At 35.0% G+C, this 26,118-nt stretch overlaps 1 protein-coding gene across 1 annotated transcript; it reads left to right on the plus strand.

Annotated features, from left to right (window-relative positions):
- Positions 1 to 103: 103 nt before the first annotated feature.
- On the plus strand, positions 104 to 7,189 carry LOC112277038 (uncharacterized). The gene is made up of 13 exons (XM_024509001.3): positions 104 to 812; positions 1,018 to 1,410; positions 2,632 to 2,718; positions 2,863 to 3,003; positions 3,391 to 3,660; positions 3,787 to 3,911; positions 4,354 to 4,475; positions 4,577 to 4,659; positions 5,024 to 5,581; positions 5,859 to 6,044; positions 6,193 to 6,287; positions 6,475 to 6,572; positions 6,957 to 7,189. The coding sequence occupies exons 2-13, from the start codon at positions 1,369 to 1,371 to the stop codon at positions 7,052 to 7,054; spliced, it is 1,905 nt and encodes a 634-aa protein (XP_024364769.1). The 5' UTR covers positions 104 to 812; positions 1,018 to 1,368; the 3' UTR covers positions 7,055 to 7,189.
- The last annotated feature ends 18,929 nt before the right edge of the window (positions 7,190 to 26,118 follow it).

Genomic DNA, 26,118 nt, shown 5'->3' on the forward strand with positions numbered 1-26,118 from the left:
AAAATGTAAATAACAGTTATTTTATACCAATTTAAAATAAACAATAAATTAAAATCACACCACCGCCACTAAAGTTGAAAAAATGAAGTTTCTTTTACAAAGCTGTGATAGTCAATACAATCATGTAACTGAAAAATAATTGAACTTTCAAGTGTAGGCTTCAATCTTCCCACTGATATCAAAGCGGAAATTAAAGTTGCGCAACCATCTGTGTATCATTTTTACACGACTGCAGCACATTATCTGAATTATCTGACTTGTGTCAAACGCACCGAAATCTGAGCAACTTGTTTCACAAAAAGGTTGACTGCATGCCGATGTGAAAGTAGGCACGAGCAGTTATCCTCGATCAAAAAGGACAAAAATTCATCTTGATATGGTGCGTCAAAGGACTGCTGAGTATGCTGCTGCCTGCTGAGTAACCACCCAAGGGTAGCATTCACCTCGACTACCTGTGTATATGAAAAGACTAAGGGACATGGATGGTAGCTACAAGATGTCGATGCAATGCATAATATCGTGTCGTGGACGTTCGTAACACCATTTTTCTTCACCGACCATCACTGGGGCACGAGAATTTTGTCGGAAAGCCTTGATAAATCCAGGCTGAACACCGACATCAATGCTCAGCCGCCGTTGGATGAAGCCAGGGGTCACTTTATCTATTGCAAATACTGGAGCTAGGGCACAGAATCAAACTGAAGATGAGAAGCAACAGGACATTGATTCTCTGCCCAGGCCAACGATTACAATGCCCGCTTCCGGCAACAAGAGCTTACAGCCATCCCCAGAGGTCACCATGACGAATGCAGGTGAGTGAAACCGAACATGAACATGGGTCATTGACAGTAACGACATTAAAACAACAGGTAAGAAATTTACCGTCGCAGTTTGTTTTCAGCACATTAAACACACACATACTCAATGAAATAGATCCTGTCCACTTTGTTGTTCTCAAATTCAACCCTGGCATATAATGTGCGTGAATTTTACACACGTTCCTGGTGTGTCTAGAAGACTTAGAAGTGATGACAGCGGCGAGGGCATGAAGCAAAGAATAGATGGCACTTCTCTTCTTCGTCGACGGTCATGAGCTTGCCCCGTGCGCGGTTATAGGCGCTTCGACGATATGCCGACTTCGAGTGACGGTTACTGGACCAGTTCTCATGCGTTTTCACGCAGGCACGCTTGAAACTTCGAGCAGATTCGGCCTGCATTGTAGATTTTCTGACATTGTAGAAGCGTTGTGACTGCTATGAAGCTGTTTTTGGGGTTCTATGTGGATGTTTAGAAGTAATTCTGCCCAAGAGTAGAGTATATTTGCGGGATTTCACAGGATTTTGAGGAGCTGCAAAGGATTCTGGAGCTATGTCTTACGAAGTGCAGAAGCAGATCAGGGATAACAGCACGGTATGTGTTAGGGTTGATTTGTGTTGGTTGAGGACCCAGAGGACGAGGACTGAGCACAATTGTTTTGTGTTCTCGTTGATGTCTGCTGTGAATTTTCCTTGTGATGTTTAGCAAAACTGGGTTGGTTCTGGCTGGGCATGTTGGAGAGGTAGTGATATGATTTGAAACTTGGATGAATTGGGTGTTTCTTATTTTTCTTTTCGCGATGAGATTTCAATTGGAATCATGAAGGCCAGGTTGTGATGCTTGGTTTTGTTGGAGTGTATTCGTGTATGCAAATCTAGTGGAACTTATAGTGAACTTGAGGAAGTGATTGTGAGGAAAGCCAGCGGGCGTGGGTTCAAGGAACGCTGATTGTCACTCTTTCGATTCAGTCTTATCCCTCTGGTTTTGTGAAATTGTGATTAGGTTGTGTCGACTGTTTTGTGGTTACGGCACTGTGCCGTTGCAAGAGTAGTTGCCAAATTGTGATACATGAGGAGAATTATCGTATCGTTTTAATTGAGAGTTCTGCACATTTAAACTCTTGTAGGTCGCCGTGACTTTGTCATTTTTCTTTCCTCTTTGATTGTTTTTTTGGATTTCATTAGTATCTTATTTGATGCTGACTTCATCGATATATTTCTCTTGTAGTTAGATCTCTCTTGCAATAATGCGCATCCAACCTAAAAATTCAGTTCATCATTCTCTCTCCGTGATTGTCAAGAAAATGCCAGACAGGGGTTTTGCTTTAAATAACCTGAACGCACGGTTTTAGCCTAGGTCCCTTGTTTCCGCATGGCTCAAACTTTCATAATCAGTTTCAATATCCAAATACTAGTCGTAAGCTTAACTTGGAAAAGAAATCATCTCTTGTATTGAACAGAAGTTACTCGAGTTAGGGCTTTGTTCACTTTTAGTTAGTTACTTGATAGGAAAGCTCATTGCCCCTGCAGTCCAAGGCAGGGATTTAGAGCTTTGAAATGGTGCCTACCTGAAGGATCCGAAGATTGATACAGTAGCATTTTTAGTTTAAACCTCACTGCGACTTTGCTAGGAGTTTGTCTCGCTAGAAATTTTCGTAATTTTGTAAACGACATTAGTTACCTTCACGACTCTATAACGTGATTTAATTGCAATGATTCAAGCTTTTAATTCTAACAATCACGAGTTGTCGTGTTTCGTCAATTCCACAGCCTCGTTGAATGAAACTGTGTTGTATGATTGATTTTTCAACTCCAGGAGCTCCAAGACTTTTTACATGATCTTACACAGTGGGAGCATGTTGTTAAGGAGAAGGAGAAAAAACTTGTTGACAGTGGAAGCAAGGTTAGTGAAACAATTGATTGAAGTTTATTGTTTTACGGTAGAAGAGACAAATTGTTCTCATGAATTATAATAAAAGTTTTCTTTAAGTGCTTGTCGAGTGCGATACTATCTTAGTGTTTTCTTATGGCTTCGTAATGTTTGCAGATAATTCCCTCTGTGCGGGGTCAAAAGCAGAGCTCTTTAGACGAGGGTAGCGTAAACTATGATGCAGACAAGAAAATTCCTAGAAAAGCAGCAAGTCATACGTACGACTATTTTAGAGATAAATGGGACAAATTTGACGTGGTACACATTTGCCTCTTACTTTTGCTGCCTTCGGTTACATCTGTCTCGGATTGTGGACTATGTGACGTACTGAGTAGTTCTTAGCAGTATGAACCTGACTTTGATTGAATTTCTAATGCTCAGGTCGTTTTAGTTATCTTTTGAGTTTGAGAGATTTGTAAACAAGTGCACAATGGATCTTTTGTTTACATGGTGGTGTTCAACTATTACTGCAGCTTTTTGTGGATTAACTTCAATAATTTTAGTTACTTTTTGCATTTTTTTCCATTTTCATCTGTCAAGTGAATTTTTTTCGTATATTGAATATTAGCCAGTATATTAAGTGCAGGACTCGTTTTTCTGTCAGTCAATAATTACCATTGTTTTGTTGCACCTGTTATTTAGTAGGACGCGGCATTGGCTGAGGTGGATGAGGAGCCTCAACCCAAAAAATCATCTCTTAAAAAGGTGGCAGGACTCAACAAAACTAAGCCATCCAATGCCAAGGCCAAAGTAGAAGAGAAGCCTCCAAAGTCCAATCTGAGTGTATCAGAAAGTAGCATCTACACCCCAAGTCGAGGTTCAAGCCGAGCGTCTCTTGGAACTTTGGAGACGTTATCGAGTTCTTACGGGCTTGAGGACCAACCTGTCCCGGATGCAATGTCAGAGAAAGACCTGGTGGGTAAATAGTATCTTTTTCTCTCGATTATCTGCTTCCAAGGTATAACTTATCCTCATAATTCTATTCACGAATAATTTTCTTTTCTTGTTAGTCGTTTCCAACTTTTTTTCATGCTATTTCAGGGTAACGAATATTTCAAGGAAAGAAAATACGTGAAAGCTATAGAATGTTATTCTCGAAGCATTGCGTTGGAACCAACCGCAGTTACATTCGCCAATCGAGCTATGGCTTTTCTCAAAATAAGAAGGTGATAAATGCTCCTTAGCTATTGATAAATGCTCCTTAGCTTAAGTGTTGCTGTTGATATCACGCGCATAAAATGAAGATTAGTTGGTTAGGACAGTTCTAAATTTCCATAACCGAGTGTATTTGTGTTTCACCCATAGTATGGAATAGGTTGGGATTGTTCTAAAATGAAATCCTCTGCAGCAAAAATGAGTTAGTGTCTTGTGCAAGGATATAGTATGAAACTGTGCTAGTGTCGAACTGTGTGCTTGTCATGAACTTCACAGTATAGTGATTTTTTTACCTTCTGTTATTTAGAACTGTTCTATCAAGTTCATGGCTGCTTATATCAGTGTTAAGTTGTATAGCACCTGCATGAGTTATTCAAGCAGGGACGCAACTTTACGAGGTCATTAAATTGTATTATTTCAAACTGTGCTTCCTGACAAGGATCTCTACACCAGATACGCAGACGCAGAAGCGGACTGCACGGAAGCTATTTCCTTGGATGATCGCTACACCAAAGCCTACTCTCGCAGGGGCACAGCTCGCAAAGAGCTTCAAAAATATTTCCCAGCTGTGGAAGGTGAGACCTCTTGTCGACAGAAACATTTCTAGATCGAAAAATACAATAAATTGCTTCTGGAAAGGGTATGGACCTTGATATGAAAAGATTTACGTTTGCAGATTTCGAATTTGCTTTGCGGCTGGAGCCTGAAAATAAGGAGCTTAAGAAGCAGTACAACGAAGCAAAAGGGTTATATGAGAAGGTATGTGCTCATGAAGATTTTGAATCCGAAAATTTCATAGGTAACCAAGATACTTAAAACGTCGTGAGTGAATTAATAAGTGTCAGAGTGGAATAGAACGCAGTACAGAAATCTGTATTTTGTTTAGTGCAGATTTTTTGTTTAATGGAAATACTTGAAGCTTTGGCAGTGCAAATTCGATTAACATTTAAGCATCGAGTGAACTGATCGTACGTTATGAAGGAATTTGGTTAGATAGCAAGGTCAATTTTTACAATTTATTTCTTGTATATTTAAAATATAGGTGTCGATGTACGACCATATTCAATTGGTTTTTATACCTTGTGTCGTCAATTTGACTAAATTTCGATATCTTGCCACGCAGTTTGCATCTAAGGGAAAACCTACACAAAACAAAGTCCCTATATTAGTTGAAGAATTGTCAGGTACTTCTCCTGGTATGTCTGAAAGCACAGAGCTGCCATCATCAAAGATCTCACCTCGAGCAACCACTAAGTATTTAGAACGTAACGATCCATACTCTGCAAAGCTCCATCCGAGCGGCACAGAAAGCGGAGCCAGTGCAGCAAGAAGATTGGATGAAAGAAAACCTGCATCTCCTGCTACTTCAAACATAATTCCTGTAGCTACTTCAAGCCTTAACAGCTTTGCATCTTCATCTCTGATCTCAGGAAATGTTCCTGTCGATCGCAAGGATCCTGGGAACAATGGTGTAGCAAATTCTTTATCATCTGCATCTAGTCGTGCGGCTTCTACAATCAAATCTCCTGCGACTCCGACTGAATCTGTTGGTTCACAGGGGGCTTCAAGTGTGAATCCGAGAAGCTCTGATGATTGGGCTGTGGCTACTTCTAAGAAGATGGATGCTTCTCGTCCGGTTGATGACCCTGTACCATTTCCATTATCAGCGCAACTGGCAAAGGTAGAAGGAACGTCGAAGCAGTTGAATCCTTTCATCCTTTCATTTTGTAACGATTTTCAGTGCGATTGGATTCTATATATATATATATATATATATATATATATATATATATGTTTAAATTGTTTTGTTTTTCTCTCTTTCTACGGCGAGTGTCGTTTGCCATCTTATATGCTGCTACAGCTACATATTGGCGTTTGACGCAAAATGAAAGTTGCTGTTTCTGCTACGTGACTTACATATTTTATGAAAATCTTTTCTGTGTCTTGCTTGTGCTCAGGACAAGGTAGACAGAAAGTTGACTGCCGAAGTTAAAGCACCGTCACAAGCCACTGTGGAACGAGCAGCTATGAATGCTAGAGCGGGACTGGCCAGGAACATGGTTGCACCTAAGACTTCCTATGAATTTGAGTCAACATGGAAATGTTTTGCTAATGATCGTCAGTCTCAATCCCGCCTTCTGAAGGTATATATTCTGATCTTTTTGAACAGTGATCAACATTGATGTTAAAGTTATTGTGTGGCCCGGAGCATTGATCTTGTGATGGTTTTCTAATATGGTAATTTTCACTAATTCTTTACTCTGATATTTATGAGTGCGTCGAAATTTTTAGATTATGGAGCCGTCTTCATTGCCAAAAATCTTTAAAGACTTACTAGGAGCACCGTTGCTGATGGACATCATGGGTTGCTTGCCCTTACTGCTACCGTAAGTTATTCAATCTTTTATATCATTTTATATCTTGTATTTTGCTGATTAAGTCTAAAATTGAATCTCATATGTCAATTGTGTCCGTATGAAACAAGGCGTAGTTTTCACGAACTTCAAGGTGAGGTCTTATAAAATTTCTTTAATTTTTTATGACTTTGAATCCATCGTATGATAATGTATGCAGTGAGCACACTGGGCTGCTGCTGCGTATATTGGAAAATCTGGTTAAAGTCGGTCGGTTCGACATGACAATCCTCTTTCTCACATCTAAGGACAAAACTGGTTAGTTGCTATTTCTCAACGTCTGCTGCTGTTTGTTGTGTTACTCAGAATATGTCTAAAGCATTGGTCCTTTTTTTATAGCTTCTCTCGTTTGTAATTATTGCGAAAAGGTGAATGTAGAGGAACTTCGTAGCTGTCATGACCATACGTAGTTTTTTACACTGCAACCTTGCATCTAATTTCAAGTTATGAACTTGCGTTCCCATTTATGGGTTGAGTACTCTTTCTTGTTGAAGCTATGGATACTTTTTCTCTTGAATAGTTTCTCTTATACTTTCACATACACTTTATTATTGATAGCTATTAGACTTGAACAGAATGATGTCTCAAGAGTGTTGGACTGTTTGATTCTTATTTGACCTCGACCGATTTAAATCGTGACAGTTATGCGGAAGTTGTGGGAAGATATATTGGCGACTGAAGAACTTTCTATGAATGAGGAGACTAAGCTTAATGCACTGCGTTCAAAATACAAATTATAGCTGACTCCTCTAAGTTGAAGTAGGTTGTGTGACTGATGTAACACTTTGTCCCATTTTCCCATGGTTTGTTGATGCAAATACGATGCTAAAGGCGGCATCACAGTCAATGAACATACACTTGTTTTTGAAAAACCATTTACTGCTTTTCCTATGCGATTTTGAGCTCGAACCCACCCGCCACTCATCTAAGATGTTGATCCTTCTCCCAATGCCGAATATGCGTCTAGTTCAACCACGTAGTGCAATTCAGAGTTACCGTACATCCTCCATATACACTCCGATGTCTACATCTACTTCTACAGTTATAATATGTTATGGTTGTCTTCTTTACATGACCGTTTCCATGTTGGTTAAGAATTAATGTATTCATGTTTTATCATCTCACTTGTTGATCATGTCAACTTCATCTTATTATGTACAAGTAAAAAGACGAAGTTTTTTTTTTTGTCAATGTATTTTCTTCATCCAAACATGCACACTAAGATGTCATATAGATGTCATTTGAAAGTGCTGTCACTGATCAACATTATTGAAGATGAATGTATACATCTATGGTTAGCATTGCTTAAACAATTGCACAAATTCATTAGTTAAGTTGATATTTATGTCCTAACAAATAATCTTTTTACCAATTTTGGAAAATAATAGTAAAATAAATATATTTTTGTGATTTTTTTAAAATTTATTATATTTTTATTATATTTAATTACTTGATTATTTTTAATTCTAAATTTAATTCTCTTATTATTGATATTTTAATAACTTGTCATAAATTTTGTAATTCTAATTTAGTAAAAATTTTAACATTCTTTATAAAATTAATATTAGATATTATGTATTATTATTGAATACTTAATACAAAATATTATGATTATAATTTTGTATCTATTATATAAAATAGCTTAGATATGAAAAAGAGACAAAGAAGCCTTCTCATTAGCCATGAAAAAAAGAATGAAGGGAATGTGGGAACTTAGAAGTACATGAACTTAGAGAATGCAAGGCTTTTTGAGGCCCCATTATCATATTACATGAAGTTTGCTTGAGAATGCACAAGAAACCTTGTTATAGAAGGAAAATTGGAACTTGTAATAAGATGATCCTAACAACTCTAATAGAATCCTAATCAAACTCCAATTAAATTATAGAAATGCAAATCAATCTTTGATTAAATCCAAAAGTAGTTTTAAGAACTTACAAAAGAAATATAAAGAAATAATAAATTAATCTTAATGAAATATATATAATATAAAAATCTCAAAGAAATATCAAAAATAGATGTTTTAATTGAACTCTAATCAAAACCTAATATAACCTTCAATAAATCCTAATAAAATTTTAAATCAATCCTAACCAAATCTTAAACTAAATCCTAGGACAAACACTAATTAAAATCCTAATGAACCTTAACCAAATCCTAGGTCAAATCCTAGTGAAATCCTAAATCCTAGACCAATCTTAATAAAATCCTAGTGAAATTTGAATCAAATCCTAGTCAAATTCTAATCAAAACCTAAACAAATTCTAGTCAAATTCTATTCAAATCTTAATCAAATCTAGATAAAATCCTAAATCCTAATCAAAGCCTAATCAATATTATTAGCATCCAAATCAATAATTTGCTTTCAAATTCCACTCTCCAATTTACAAAAGAACCTTGAAATCGCCATAAGTATATAGTTTTGTACCTTGATGTTTGATTTCAATCTAGGTTGACAACTAATCCTCTCTAGATATTAATTTTCGGTAATTTAAGATAATTTTTGCTTAAACCTATTGTTAAGTCTCTCTTAAATTTGCTTATATTATTTATTTATCTTGTTTATTTTAATTTGAGGTTTTTATTTTCCTACAAAGTAAATAGAAGTCTCTTCTACAAAAAATAACATTAAGACTAAACTTTTTACCACCTTTTTATCATTTATCACTATTTTTTTACTATATCTTTTTATTATATTCTTCTATAATAACATTCATATTTTAATTTTTTCCACATAGTCATATTACCACATGACACCATATTATGGAAGAGACTACTTCTAGAAGCTTTTATAGTTTTTTTGTGCCCAAAAATATGGATTTTTGCTAATAGATTGTACTATATTATAATACAATATAATTTACTATAATAAAAGAGTAGTTTAAAATAAAAACACAAAAAGAAACTAACATGATGGATTCAAAAGTTATACTAAGTGAAATAAAATTTTACTTTAAATACCTTGTTTTATACATATAAAAAATTTATACTAATATTTTTTGGATTGGACTTTCTAAGAACCATTTAAATATAATATATTTTTAACTTTACCTACACAATGTTCTAGATGCTATAAATTCAACTTTGGTCCTACTTCTAATAATATCATTAAATACCAAGAATCTTCTTTAAGATTGGAGTATCAATTATATTGTGCTTTATGATTTTCTATACTTCATAATTTTAATTTCCACACTCTTCTGGTCCCCGATTATACTTCACAATATCTCCAATTCTGGACTTTTCAATCAAACAATTATAACTTAACAATTCAAATATTTAATTCTTCAATCAACAATGTATAATTTCCATCTATTTTATTACAATCTTTTCTCTTTACAAGGTTCAAAACTAAAAAGAATCCTAATCTCTTAATTATAATTCTATTCTAAAAGAAATCACACACAAGAGGTAGTATCAAGCTTACCCTGATTCTTGACTCTCACAGTCTGGCCTCTTCTTCTTCTTCTTCTTCTTCAAGAAATTTATACTTACTACCAAATACCAATCACTATACACTGATATTAACTACTTTTTTTTTTAATCATCTGTTATATCCTCTAAACTATCCATTCATTAGTTTATTGGCTATTATTAACTTTTTATATAATATATTGTAAGACAAAAAGATCCTATCCATTCTACATAGTCCCACTCTTAATTGTATAGCGTCCTTGCAAATATAGAATTGGTAAAAACCAATTTGACTAACCTTTGTAATTTTTCTACCATTTTAGGCTCGAAAGATTGAATTCCAACATTTATTGACAGTTCTATTCATTCCAGCTCTAATAATAAGTCCTCATCCTCCTTTGACACTTCAACCTACTTTATCCTCAATTGGGTTGATAAGTCCTAATTGTACGCTCTTATTTCATGAACTTGAGCCTCCAACTGTAAAATCTTGACATCCTTTGATTCCAATTGGTACTATTGTTGCTTCAACTTCTCTTCTAATTCATTACTTGTTGAAACTGGTGGGACAAACATTTGTGATCGATCAATATTATCTAAGTTATCCTCCAATTTCATCACTTTTACTTTCAAGGTTCCAATTTTTGTCCACAACTCTTTTGTTTCAGTCTTATATTGGTTATTTAATATTCTCTTTTTTTGTTCCAATAATGCTACCTTCTTTTGTTCGAATATCAACTTACACTTTGCTTCTTCATGTTCCAAATACCATATTTTGTAATTTTGGAAAAGTTCTTGCCTTTGGCCTTCTAGTATACTTTAAGTGTGTTTTTTTTTTTTTATTTATTTATTTATTTATTTTTTATTTTTTTCTTTTGTCCAAGTATCTTGTTTTTCTTCAAATTTACGCTCTAATAACAGGTTGGACTTCATATTTTTGTTGATAATTTGATCATATTCCATAATTCTATAGTCTTTTTTTAATAATTCTTTCTTGCTCACCTCCAATTGTTTTCTTAAATTTCCCTCCCTATCCAATTTATTCACTATGAGCTGCAATTGAGAGATTTGAGCCAATAAAACTTCTTTAAGATTTACTCCTTCTGATACATCATCTTGTGGAAACTCTAATTGGTTGATTTTTGCCAAAATTGGAACTTCAGTATCTATTACAATCGCCAAATGAATTGGAATTTTCTCTTGTATAACCACTAGTAGAACCTCCCATTCCAAAGAGTTACTTCATTCTTTAATTTCATAAACCACTACCTCTAGATTAGTTGTAAGTACTGGTAAACGTTGAATACATCATTGAGGCATTGGGGAGGGTATATTTGTCTCGTTTTTGGATACTGGTTGACTCAATGTATATTCAATCTCAAAGTGCACATAATTGGAGCATAGCAAGGATACAAATTTTCTTGCCTTCTGCTTGGCTCCCATTTCTACATAGATTCTAGTTGCTACAAAAGCTACCCAATTAAACACCATACCTTTAAGTATTTCAACTGCAGCAAATAATAACCGTTTGGACATGTATGTGGTATGTCAATTCGAACCTAGCCGCTTTTGAATAAAATGCATATATTCCATAAGCTATGATGTAAGTACCTTTGTCATTCATCAACCTTGACTCTTCTCATATGACGATGTTCTACCTTTGAAATAGCTTCCCGATCTGAAATCACTGGATACTTCAACACCTACCAAAAGGTCATCAATTGGGAGATGCAATACCTTGTGTAAGATATTTTCATCGATTCTAATAATATTTCCATTTACTACGCTCAAACCATCCTCAGGATCATAGTTTGCTATATACTCTTCCATTATTTCCACATCAATTCGCAACAAGTTTTTTGACCATCACAAAAACTTATATAACTACGCATTTTTAAAATTTCTTTTTCTTTGTGGAGACCAAGAGATGTTCAATTTTATCAGTTCCATATTGATAATCACCACTAGGGATGGCGACTCCAAATCACTCTTTGCTCTCACATTTTAGCTCCTATGTACTCTGTTGTAGAATATACATTAGTTCATTTTTGTAAGATATTGGTAAAATAAACTAATAGTCCATAGAATAGTCAGTTTAGGAGGACGGATGATTGATTCAGTTATTAGAAGCGGTTATTATAGGATTACGGTTAGAATTTGGAAATCAATAGCAATTATATAAGAGTTGTAGAAGTTTGTCGGGGTGCCAGACTGTGATAGTCATGAGTCGGGGTTAAGTTTGGTGCTTCCTCTTTGTTTTATTTTATTTTCTTTGTTGTTGAAGAGTAATAGATAGTTTCTAAATACTGAGAAGTGAGTTTGTGGAATAAATCAGAGATTGATTTATGAGTTATTGATTATGTAATTGGAGTACTGAGTGATTGAATTATATGAGAAGTTATTGGAATATTGATTATGGATGGAAGATTATGATTGTTATTTATTGAGAGTTGTGTATGTGTGTTTTGATAGAGGAAGTTTGTGATTATAGGAATTATATGAATTCAAATTGGTTGGAATGAAGTCTATTATTCCTGGTGTTGGATGGAGTTTATTGAATTTTGAGCGATATTTTGAGAGTGCAGGGTTACACATTGTGGTTATCAATTTATGGAAGAGTATTGTTACTAGGAGGAAGTATTGTAGTGTTTCTTAGTATTTTAGTGGTTCAAAATACAGTTAATTGTGTGACCCTAACAAGTGAAATTCATGCGCTTAGTTTTTCCTTGTGTTCAAATTCCCCTATACAGGTTTATTCAGGAAGAAAATTATAGAATAAGTAAAACGACAATCACGTTTTGGCACCGCTGTCGAGGATTGACAATAGCATTGAGTGTTAGGAATTAACTGTCGGATGAGTAGATGGAAAATTGGAAGAAAATTCAGTAGTATATGATGAAAGATTATGGTTATTAAGAATGAAAACATTGCAGTAAAGAATACACGTCAGTCAAAAGAAAGACAAGAGAGAGTGCAAGCAAGAGAATCGTTGCAAAACAAGTAAGAACTCAAGTTAAAAAAGAAGCATTGACAAAGTTGGATTAAGCCATAGTTGCATGCCTGTCAGCATATCCAAGTATATCCAGAAGCTCATTGACATAAAAAATTTCAGCAATATATACCGTTAAGAAAATTACCAAGAGCACTCGCAGGAAATTTTGTCAACAGTCCAGCGTATCTCTTGAGCTCGTTAACTGGAAGTAGAAGAAACACAAAAGAATTCGGTACTCTGTTGGGTACCTTCCTAATAGCAGAAACTGTCGATTCTGTAAAAACTGGTTCCATAGAATGGCATAAATTGCTTGCCAATAAAAGCCAATTTAGCTTATTTCAAAATCCATTGTTTTCACCTCTAATTCAATCAATAAACTTATTCAAGGATAATAATAGTAAATTAAGGAGGTTAGAAAGTTCAAAAAAATCAATTAGAAAAAGGCAGTAGTAATTTTAATAAGAGATTAAGCGGCACATTGTCCTCTTCAATGGCAACGGGTGGTCCAACGATTCTAATAGCAGTACAAATGGGTGACGTGAGCGATCACACAATAAGCATGGCTCCATTACCTACTTTTAGGGGCTTTTCAGGTACGAATCTCGATCAACATTTGTCTCAATTTTTGACAGCATGTGTAGCCAATAATGGAAGAATCAAAGATATTTGGTTATGATGGTTGCTAGCAACTTTAAAGGACGTGGCGTTTGAATGGTACAACCGCCAACCAGTGGGTCAATTTTTGAATTGGGAAGCATTGAAGAATGCATCTTCAAAATCTATTTGGCCAATAGATTTTGAAGATCGTCTTCGAGAGAGGTTAATGAATAACAAAATGATCCTAAGGGAGGCGGTGGAATCGTATTATGGCCGGGTGGCTCATATACTCAATAAGTGGCCGAATCTCCAAATGTCAGAGGCATTTATCTTATCTATATTAATCAATGGTTTGCAACCACCAGAGTTAAAAATATTTATGAAGGAAGCCTAACCTGTTACGGTGTCTGCATTCCTTAATAGAGCCAAGGTTTGGGAGGAATGCCATTATGATAAGTTTTTAACTACGGGAGCTAAGTTGATTCCAGTTCAAGGTAGTTATCAAAATCCGACTTGGAATGGATCAGTGGGTGCTTATCTACAGATGTTAGATATAAGGGCCAATTCCGGTGCCAATATTCAGGGGCCAGTTAATGTCACCCCATTGTAAGCTATACCACTGAACGTGACAATAGCGTATGCTCCCTATTTTTCATATCAACAATAAGCGTTAACTATGGCAAAGTTATCAATAATACCAACCCCAAAAGATTCCAATGAAGCTTTATTGTTGAACCTGACGAAGAAAATGGAGGAAATGGCCATTAATATGGCCAAGGATAAGGAGAAGAGGCAAAAGCCTACCAATACTAGGACCAATGTTTGGTGCAATAATTGTAAGGGCCATGGTCATTTAATAACAGAATATCCTTCATCATGACAAATGATAGGTCAATGTATATTTTGCGGAAGAAAGCACTTAATAGCTAATTGTTGGAAATTACAAAGGTAAGAATAATTCAGTAATCAGACCATGATCCTACCAACTCATTGGAACGTCAATGAAGTTCATTCGGAAAATATGTTTGGATGGAATGGAAATGGATCTAATCGATAAAATCGAGCATTAAATAACTTTCAAAGTTCTAATTTTAATCAGGGGTCTGCATCAAACTCCAAGAACTACGGGAAGGAGCAGCAGAGGTATCAGCAATATGCTCCACCGGCGTCATCGAATCAAGTTCCCTCCATTCCAACGGGACAACCATGATCATTTTTTAACCCTTCATGGAACAAGTCTACTAGGTCTATACGTGTGGAGACATCCAATAAGTTTGATGGAGGTGTAAGAAGACTACTTCGTTGTTTCCATTGCAGACAGATTGGCCATTATGCCAATGAATGTCTCAATTCCAGAGCCAGTGGTGATTATGCTCCAGTTTGTGGAAATTACAAGCAATCGGGGCATACTTATCAGCAATGTAATGCTCCGTTCAATTTCAATAATCGAAATCAACAGATCCAAAACCAAGAAAAAATAGAAGAGATAAATCAAGGTCCTCAAGATTCTTTGGTAAATTGGGTGGAATGTGTCCAAGCCATTTTTACTAAGAGTCAGCAAAAAGAAAAAGAACCAATTTAATATTTGGATGATCTTGATGCGAAGGATCAATTTGACCTAATTATAGGGACATCCAATCCAGGTCCTGTTATGGGCCTCTTATCCAGTATGAGACCTGACTCGGTTGGGCTACCCAATGAGGTACTGATTACGAAGGCTTTGGATCCGTTTCAAGCTGTTCCGTTCTCTACATCGTTTTGAGAAACATCCTTTTCGTTGAAAGATCCTCTAAGAGGCGTGAATTCCAAAGAAGCTCCGTCTGTTGTTCTAATTCCGAGTCCAAAGTGGAAGAATATCTTACCTCAAGGAATTAGATTCTAATCAATGTAAAGAAAGAGGGCATTGGGCATTACCCTAAATATGGAATCCTATGACATATTGAAGGATCTGAATGCTATTTGGCCTTTTATTTCTATGAAGCAACATCTAGCGATCGCATGAGAGTATCATTTTATATTGAATTCATTGTTAACACGGCATAGGCAACGTTATAAGGAAGTTTGTGAAGTCAGTTTGAACCTTGATCCAAGTGCACCAACCATCGATGTTTCGATTGATGGTATTATGATCTCGGGTGTTCAAGTTGATGGTGGTTCCAGTGTCAATTTAATGAACGTTGATACAATGGATGTTTTAGATTTGGAACACTTAATATCCATGACATTGGTATTACAGATGGCAGATCATAGCCGGATTAAATCAATGGATATTTTATGGAGTGTTCAAACTATAATTGCTAGTATTGCATATATCATCTTTCGGCTATAATGTTCAACTTTATCATATCCAATTTTATTGGAACGACCCTAGCTTCATCAAGCGTAGGCCAAGAATAATTAGAATCGGGATACCTTGATAATTGGCAAGAGCGGAGATAAAATGGTATTACAAATGTACCTAGTATGCTATCACGGGGAGTCTCAATTGCCAGCATATGAATTGATGTCAGATGATGAGCTTAGCTCCGATGATGATGCCATCGCACCGATTATGGAGGCATCCGTGGAGGTAGCATAACACCTTAGAGTGGTGTACCAATGTGGAGGTCCGGGGGAATACTTAATATATCCGACGGATTTAGAAAACTTTGAGCATGTTAGTATTGATTGGATGACCAAGTATGATGTGTACTATGTGAGTGCTTTGGACACAAGATTCAATACTTTGTACATATCAGACGTATCAACTGATTTTCAATCAGCGGGGGAGTTGAAACAGAATATCGCCATTGCACCTTTATGTCAAACTATTAACTTGGAGAGCACAACAAAACCTCGGACAATTAAGATCTATGAAGATATTAAGGACCAGGAGTTGACCTTAGGGACAAAATTTTTCTTGCAACATAAGTCTGCTTTTGCTTGGACTTATGTTGATTTAAAGGATATTTCCACTGACGTCTGTGAGCATCATATCATTTTAGAAGAGAATGCTAAACCGGTATGGCAAAGGCAACATTGCCTTAATTTTCAATATTTCCTCATAGTGAAGGAGGAATTAGACAAGCTTCTGGTGGTTGGTTTTATTTACCCAGTACCAAATAGCGAGTGGATTTTTTCAATCATAATGGTGCCGAAAAAGAATAGAAAAATCCACATTTGTCAAGATTTTTGAAAACTTAATGCGGCCACCAAGAAAGATTACTTTCTGTTGCCTTTCACAGATAGTATATTGGACGCCATAGTCGATCACGAATGTTATTCATTCCTCGATGGATTTTCTAGATATAATCAAGTTCAAATTGCAACGAAAGACCAACTTAAGATGACCTTTAATACAGATTGGGGCACATTTACTTATTGTGTGATGCCTTTTGGGTTATGTAACGCCCCAGCCACGTTTTAGAGAGTGATGACTCAAGCCTTCCAAGACTATCTCCAACTATTTATGGAGATCTTTTTAGATGAATTTTGTGCATTCAGTATAAAATAAGATCATCTTAATTGTTTGGGCAAATGTTTGGCTCGGTGCATTAAGTTTAGAATATCGTTGAACTCGAAGAAGTATCAATTTGGTATTCCGTTTGATAAATTATTAAGACATATCTTCTCCAGCAGTGGTATTGCTATGGATCTTGATAAAGTACAGCATATAATGAACTTGCCTTGATCAAAGACGATCTCCGGTGTTCGTGGATTTGTGGACCATGTCAGTTATTATCAAAGATTCATTCGTTCGTTTGTAATTATTTGTCAACCTTTAATGAACTTACTGAAGAAACCTCCATCAAATGGGACTAGTCCTATTTGGACCATGGAGTGTACCGTGGCCTTTGAAGCATTGAAGTCAAAATTGATCTCTACACCAATATTGGTGGCTCCTCGTTGGACGGAGCCCTTTCATGTGTACGTTGATGCATCCAATGTGGCTATTGGATCGATGTTAAGTCAGAAAGATGACAAAGGTCTGGATTATTCTATCTATTATGCCAGTTGATAATTGGTGGTTGCCGAACGTAATTACACTACTACTAAACAAAAAGCATTGGGTATGATATACTCGATTCAGAAATTTCGGCACTATTTGCTTGGATATCCATTTATTTTTTATGTGGATTATGATGCCTTCAAATACATGATTAATAAGCCTCAATTGAGTGGGTGCATTACCCAATAGGTCTTATTCTTACAAGAGTTTAATTTTATGATTGTCGTATGACCTGGGAAGAAACATGCCAATGCTGATCATTTATCCCGTTGTCTACTATTCTCGGCAATGAGCCTATCCCGGATACTCTTCTTGACGCTGAATTATTTGTGGTGGATGTGATTTTCCTCGAGTATAGTGAAATCATTCACTTTCTGACCTTCTACACCTTTCCGCCAACTTTTACCGAGAAGCTTAAGAAGCGACTCATTCTGAAGAGTGCCCCGTACACAATGATTCACGATGCTTTGTATAAACAAGGCAAAGATGGCATTTTATGCCATTGTATCTTTCCAAGTGAAGTACAGTTGATCCTCGAAGGTTGCCATTTGGATAGTTGTGGTGGTCATTTTGCGAGAGATAATACTGCTTGCAAGGCTTTAATGGCCGGATATTGGTGGCCTACAATGTTTTCTAATACACACCAATTTGTTCGTCGTTTTGATCCCTATCAACGAGTTGATTGATCCACGGGCACTTCTTCCATGCCGTTAGTTCCAATCTTGGCACAAACACCATTCAAAAAATGGAGTATTGATTTTGTCGGTCCTATCACACCAACATCAAAACTTGGCCAAAAGTGATATATTTTAGTCGTCACGGACTATGTAACAAAATGAACAGAGGCTATTGATACGCACCATGATAATGCTAGTACGGTGGCTATATTTCTATACGAGAATATTATAACTTGATTTGGGTGTCTAAAGGAATTGGTTAGCGATCGTAGCATCTATTTCCTAAATGCTACCATAGCTACCTTGACGAATACATATAAGATTAAGCATCAAAAAACCACTCTATATCATCCTCGTGCTAGTGGACAAACAAAAAAGACCAATGGAATTTTATACAAGGTCTTAACTAAGACAATTTTGGGGGCGGGTATCGATTAGGAGACCAAACTCTTTGCGGCTTTGTGGGCATATTCCACCACATATAAAATAACTACCAACTCTACTCTGTTTCAACTAGTTTATGATCAAGAGGCAATTTTATCCATCGAGTTGGAGGTTCAAAGTTTACGGATTGTCTTGGATGAACGACTCAGTGACAAAGAATCATTACATTCTCGGTTGGCAAAATTAGAAGAATTGGATGAAATATGGGCTACAACTCTTTTTTATATAGAAGCAACTCAAAAACGGAAGAAGAGTTACTATAATAGTAAACTGCGTCCCAAGATTTTTATTCCCAATGATTTGGTATTATTGTACGATAGCCGGTTTAATCATTTTTTGGAAAAATTTCAAGTTTGTTGGCATGGGCCATATTGGGTGATTGAAGGTTTTTTCAATGAATTTGTTCAATTGGAGGATTTCATGGGCCATCGCTTCAGTACCCGCATTAATGGGAACCGATTACGGTTATATAATACATAAAACCCGGGACGGGTTTTTATTTTTTTTTGGAGGGGTGACTTCGAATGAACACAACGTAGACCTAAATATGGTATAAGTGTGTTAGGATGTAGAGGCGACTGAAAAGATAGTTAGTAATTATTAATGTGTCAAATGGGATGGAGGTGAGAAATGGACAGTATGGGTAATATGTTGTCATGATCACCGGTAGTAAGAGAATAAGAGTGGGGTACTAGTTAGAGGTCATTATATGTTATCGTTCTTGATTATTTTCTGAGATTGCTATTTCTTATTTTTCTTATGTTTTCAAGCGTAGTAGTTCCAGTTAAGAGTTTGAGAGAGGGAGCGTCATGGCAATTAAAAGCGAACTAGAGACAAAGAGGACAGTGGCCAAAATATAAGAACTAGACGTGCATCAAAACCACCTTCTGTGATAATCGTTACCAATATGGAGCCGATGAAGTTGGATATGTGTTGGATGCCAAAAGCATAAAAGACTTTTGGAATGCATAGTTGTTCCAATTTTTGCACATGTTAGATCACTTACTATTAATTAATGTATCATTAGTGGAGGAATATATCGTAAACTATGACCTAGAGGATGGATTGAGTGTGGTACAAGAGCGAATTATCAGGATTGATGGAACAATCTTAGAAAAGGTGCTGTATCTTCTCATTGGAGAAATTACTGTAGGAGGTGATGACTCAAGCGACTTCAGTTCAGGAAGATATTTCAAGGGAGGTATGTCGGCCTTTGAGAGGAGCCAAGGTTGGCGGACTATTGAGGTAATTTTATCAAAACTCGTGGAATGATTCTATTTTGTTGTGAGGCAGTTATGATTGTACCAACATCCCACAAATATATCCAAACGGTTATTATATGTAGTGGTAGGGGCGTTGGAAGGAATGGTATTCAATTGGACAATATACGTAGCCACTCGTATTCATACGGAGATAGGAGCCAAGTAGAAATTGGAGAAATTTTCTTATTTGCTTTGATCCAATTATGTGTATGCTGTGATCACACACACATTACGTCAAATAACGCCAGTAGAGGATAGTCTTGTACCAATGCCAGTGCCTCCGTAGAGAGAACAAAATTTGTTGGCACAGAATATCAATATAGCAAATGTAATATATGAAATTGGGGAGTCAAGTCGTACAGTGGCACAAGAGGTCGTTCCAATTATTGAATCAGAACGGGTTCCAATTCGTTTAGCAGTGGAGGAGGAGAATGAAATTCCAATTTTGATGGATATTAATCAGTTGGCGTTTCTACAAGGTCAATTGTCCAAAGTAATATGTCTTAAGAATGCTTTATTGAAGTACATTTCACAAATACATTGTATGGTGCAAGCATTAGATGTAGAGGGCAATAGCAAACGGAATTTAGAAGATAGTAAGAAGGTGATATCAGAGCAAAACTGAAGAATTGAAGAGAAAGAATAGACAATAAATAAAATTGGGAAATCTAAGCTAGTATTCGAGCGAAAATGGGTTCACTAATATGAGTCTTGGTTGAAAGAAAAAGAATACATCTTACAGATTGTGGAAGGACAACGAGATGAATTGATCCAGAATCACAAGACATGAAATTTGGAATGAGAGAAATTCAAATGCCAGTTGTAGGTGAAAGGAGACAAGGCAGAGTTATTGACAAAAGAGAAAGAAGTATTGAATGATCAATCCAGATGCAAAATAGAGAAGTTGAGGTTTGAAATCGAAGTTTTATAAGTTGAGGTGACAAAATTGATGGAAGAGTTAACAGTGAGAAGTAAGTCTCAATTGTCAATTGAAGATGTTCCAGAATGGATGAGACAACAGCAGCATCAGTTGGAACTCTGTGATTCCCAAATCTTGAAACTAGAGGCTCAAGTCCATGAATTGGGTAAGTATAATGAAGATCTATCAAACCAGCTAAGGAAGGAGCCGATGGATGGATTCGAGGAAGAAGAGAATTTGAATTTAGAATCAGAATCGGTGGAACCTACATTCGATAATGCAGCAAATGTTTAATTGGGTGGGCGAGAGGAATTAGTAATTTTGTAGAGTTTTGTTAAGTAGTTTTTAGATAGGAATCAATTGTGTGTTTGCGAGGATGCTGCACAGATAGGAGTGGGGCTATGTAGAATAGATATTAGTTTGTTTTTGTAAGATATTGGTAAAATAAACTAATAGTCCATAGAATAGTCAGTTTAGGAGGACGGTGTCGTGTTGTGGTTCGGCTACTATATAAAAATAATGTAATTATGTACTTAATATATAATTTATTAAGTAACATGGTGAGAGCCATATTAGTAGATTTTAGTTGGTTGTAGAATATAATTTGATTATTATCTTGAGAAGAGGTTGTTTAAAAAGATTACTATAGAATTTGTATAACTTTAATTTTCTTTTGATAGTGGCTTTTAAGATTGGTTTTGGTTGATAGTAACTTCTAAATATTTAGAGTCACCTTTGTTAGACATTGGTGACCTTTGAAAACTTCTTTTGATTCTTCTATTTGGTGTTTAGAGCATAAATTATATAAATCTTATAAGAAAAAGGATTGAAGAAGGATTTTGGTAGCAAAGGGAGTAATTAGGGCACCAATATAGATGAATGGAGATGAATAATGAAAATCTCCATTCCTATTGGTCAAAAATCATGGGCTTTGAGGAGGCTACCGGAGGCCATATTAGGGATTAGGGTTAGTTTCTCGAGGCCATTCGAGCTTTGAAGGCTAGGGTCAGATGGTTTAGATTTTTGGCTATGGTTTTGGTATAAGTTTTGTGTCATTTGGGGTTTTTATGAAGAAGTTATGAGCGCTCAAAGTTAAGGTGTTAGTTTTAGGACGTACTGTCACTCTTTGGGGCATTTCACACGCATACAGACAGCAAACAAGGATCGGCGATTAAAATTGGAGAGAGCACTTTTTCGGCTATAATTTATGTCTATAGTTTGTCAAATTCCAAGTATTGATGAAGGAGATATTGGTAGTTGAAGTCAGCACTTGGAATCTAAGGGTAGTAAGTAGCCCGATTTACTTGTACTTGTGATTTGAACTATATCTTAGACAATTTGATGAGGTTTTGATTCAAAATTTCCAAGATTGTGTATAATCTTGAAATAAAGCTTTCTACATAAGTTTTGTGGATTTTGAAGTTTGGGTTTTTGAGATATAGGGAAAATAGTTTTTGGATGCTTGTAAGTTAGGGTTTTGTGCACCTGCTAGAGTTTCTAAGATATTGAAAGATTGGTGATAGATGTACGGTTCATTTTTGTTGTAGTAAGGGTTAAGAATAGCATCTATCTTATTTAGAAATTTGAAACAAATTGAACGTTTGGATCGATATATATGAGATCCTAAAGTCTGATGTAAAAAGGTCTTTGCGGGAAGAATAATATTTTGAAGGATTTTAATATATTTTGAGTTTTTATACAAAGTAAAGAGGATTTTTGGGAGCTAAGGCATAATATACAAGTGAAACCTAAACACTCTATAGCTAGATACCTGGTGTATTCTTAGATAGTAAATCACACCATATGACAACGGATGATTGATTCAATTATTAAAAGCAGTTATTATAGGATTACGGTTAGAATCTAGAAATCAGTAGCAATTATATAGGAGTTGTAGAAGTTTGTCTGGGGGCCAAACTGTGATAGTGATGAGCCGGGGTTAAACTTGGTGCTTCCTCTTTGTTTTTTTTTATTTTCTTTGTTGTTGAAGAGTAATAGATAGTTTCTGAATACTGAGAAGTGAGTCTGTGGAATAAATCAGAGATTGATTTATGAATTATTGATTATATAATTGGAGTACTGAGTGATTGAATTATATGAGAAGTTATTGGAAGATTGATTATAGATGGAAGATTATGATTGTTGTTTATTAAGAGTTGTGTGTATATGTTTTGATAGAGGAAGTCTGTGATTATAGGAATTCTATGAATTAAGATTGGTTGGAGTGAAGTCTGTTGTTCCTGGTGTTGGATGGAATTTATTGAATTTTGAGTGGTATTTTGAGAGTGCAGGGTTGCACATTGTGGTTATCAGTTTATGAAGGAGTATTGTTACTGAAAGGAAGTATTGTAGTCTTTCTAAGTATTTTAGTGGTTCAGAATATAGTTAATTGTGTATCCCTAACAAGTGAAACTCATGCGCTTAGTCTTTCTCTGTATTGAAATTCTCCTATATAGGTTTATTCAGGAAGAAAATTGTAGAATAAGTAAAACGACAATCACATTTTGGCGCCGCTACTGGGGATAATCACATCTGTCTACGACTCTCTTCACTCGTTCAATCGATATTATAAATGCTTATTATGTCTTACTTGTATTAATACTATTTTTTCTCTTATTGAAGTAAATATTACACTCAAATAGCTACAAACTAAAATAATAATACTCTGAATACTAAAGAAAAATTCCACTAAGTGCCTCTCTCTTAAACTTTTATCCGAGGTCTCAACTAACAATCATCAATCTAATTTATCTTAACCTCATTTTTTATTATCCTCACTATTTGTTATTATGACCAAAACTAATTATTAGCCATCTTTACTATCCATCACATATCTATAATTAAAAACAATCTATCATTAATAAGTAAACCCTCCTCCATCTAAATTATAAACTTGTTCCAGATTTAGGTATAATAAAGACATAACTTATTACCATTAATATGGATAGAAAATTGGATATCGTGAAAATCCTCCAATTGTATTGATCCATTGAAAAAACCTTCAATTATATGATAAGGTCCATACTAGTGAATTTAAAATTTACTCGATTTTTTTTGAAATCAGCTATCATAAAAGAGTACTAAATTATTAGGCATAAATGATTTTAGAAGCAATTTACTATCACAATAACTCTTTTTTTGAGGCAAAGTAGCTTCCAGAAGTCAAAAGAGTCGTAGCCCTAACTTCATCCAATTTGTCCAATTATGCTAACTGATATTAGAGGGATTTCATATCTCCAAGACATTCATTGAATACAATTCGCAAGCTCTGAACTTCCAATTCGACCAATAAAATGGCTTCTTGGCCATACATTAATTGGAATAACACAGCATTAGTAGTGAATTTATAAGCAATATGATATGTCCACAAGGCTGCAAATAATTTATTATTCTAATCCGTGTCCACTCTTGATACTATTTTAATTAAAATTTTATACAATATATCATTGGTCTTTTTAGTTTGCCTATTGGTCCAAGGATGATATGGGATTGTTTTCTTATGCTTGATCTCATATTTATCTGTCAAGGCTATAATTGTAGAATTAATAAAATGAATTTCTTGATGACTAAGCAATTCTTTGAGACACCCAAACTTAGTGATAATATTCTCATATAAAAAGGTAGCTACGGTACTAGCACTATCCATCTTTGTTGCAATAGCCTCTACCCATTTGATAACATAGTCTATAGAGACTAAGATATATCATTTTTGTCCATATCACAATACTAATACAATTGGTCCAATAAAAATAATATTCCATTTTTCAAATAATACTTGTGTCAAAATTGGGATTAACAATATAGTTGAAGTCATAGTCAAGCAACCAATATATTGACAAGGATCATAATGGTATATATATTGATATGCATCTGAAAACACTACTGCCCTTAATACCTAATTATTAAAGCTTTACAAGCAATATTGTCACTAGCAAAGTGCCCACTACAACTATCCAGGTAGCAACCTTTCAATATTGTACGTACTTCACTTTGAAAGATATATCGTTGTAAAATTCCATCTTTTCTTTGCTTATATAAAGTATCACTAATCATGGTATATAAAGTACTTTTCAAAATTAGATGATACTTTAGTTTCTCACTATAAATAGGTAAAAATATTTAAAATATCAAATATTGAATCAATTCATTATATTCCTATGAAATTACATCCACAATAAATAACGTCAGATTAGGAAGCACATTGTTAATAGATTCATTATCTAATTATTAGACAATCAAGAGAGATGATTGGTATTGGCATATATTTTTCTAGGTCACACATTAATAGTAAAATAAAATTCTTGGAGGAACAACATCCATCGAGCAATTAATCCACTCAACTAAGGTTTATTAATCATATATTTAAGAACATCATGATCAACATGAAAGACAAACGGATATCCAAGGAGATAATGTCAATATTTTCGAAAAGAATAAACCATGTTCAATGCTTCTTGCTCTGTTATAGTGTAATTTTGTTCAAAAATAATCAATTGACAACTAGTATAATATATAAGATGGTCAAAATCCTTCTTATTTTTTTGACTTAGTACGGATCCAATAGCAATATTGGATGCATTAGCATAAATATAAAATAACTTTGTCCAACATGGTGCAATCAACACAGGTACAAAAACCAATTTTTGTTTCAATTCTTCAAATACAATAATACATTCCTTGGTTCATATTAGAAAAGATCCATTGAATGGTGGCTTTTTTAGAAGATTTGTTAAAGGTAGACATATTGAAGCAAAGGAATGAATAAAATGCTGATAATAGGTGACAAGGCCTATAAAGCCGCAAACATCTAAGACTATGTTGGGCTTTGGTACAGCCAATATATGTTTAACTTTATCGAGGTCTGTGGCAATACTAGTCACGAAAACGATATGTCCTAGGAGTTTGCCAGATAGAATGCCAAATTGATATTTTTTTGAATTTGGCAATGTGCCATACTTATCACATTGTTCCAAATATTTACTGAGGTATTCCAAATGGTTTTAGATTGTATTAAAAGTACAAAAATCATTCAAAAATATTTCCATAAACAAGCGTAAATAGTCCTAAAAGGCTTGAGTCATCACTCTTTGAAATGTGGCTGGTATATTACATAATCCAAATGGCATAACTTTATAAGCAAATGTCTCCTAGTCTATAGTATAAGTAGTTTTAAATTGATCTTTCATGGCAATTTTAACTTGATTATATCTTAAGAATCAATCTAAAAATGAATAATATTCATGGCTGACCACTGCGTCCAATATACTATCTGTAAACGGTAACAAAAAATAATCTTTCTTAATAGCTTCATTTAATTTCCAAAAGTCTTGATAAATTTGAATTTTTCTATTTTTCTTTGGTACCATCATAATTAATAAAATCCATTCACTATACGATATAAGTTATATAAAATCCATCTCTAAAAATTTATCCAATTCCTCCTTTATCATGAAAAAATATTTAAAATTTAGTTGGTACTACCGTTGTCGTAATGTGTGAAGTCTTGCTTGA

The sequence above is a fragment of the Physcomitrium patens genome, chromosome 24 (genome assembly GCF_059467195.1).
Source record: "Physcomitrium patens ecotype Gransden chromosome 24, ASM5946719v1, whole genome shotgun sequence".
Taxonomy (NCBI): Eukaryota; Viridiplantae; Streptophyta; class Bryopsida; order Funariales; family Funariaceae; genus Physcomitrium; species Physcomitrium patens.

Coding starts and splice junctions, on each gene's coding strand:
- LOC112277038 (XM_024509001.3), top strand. CDS start 1,369: ATGTCTTACGAAGTGCAGAAGCAGATCAGGGATAACAGCACG. Junction 2,719..2,862: donor TTGTTGACAGTGGAAGCAAG/GTTAGTGAAACA, acceptor TAATGTTTGCAG/ATAATTCCCTCTGTGCGGGG. Junction 4,476..4,576: donor ATATTTCCCAGCTGTGGAAG/GTGAGACCTCTT, acceptor TTACGTTTGCAG/ATTTCGAATTTGCTTTGCGG.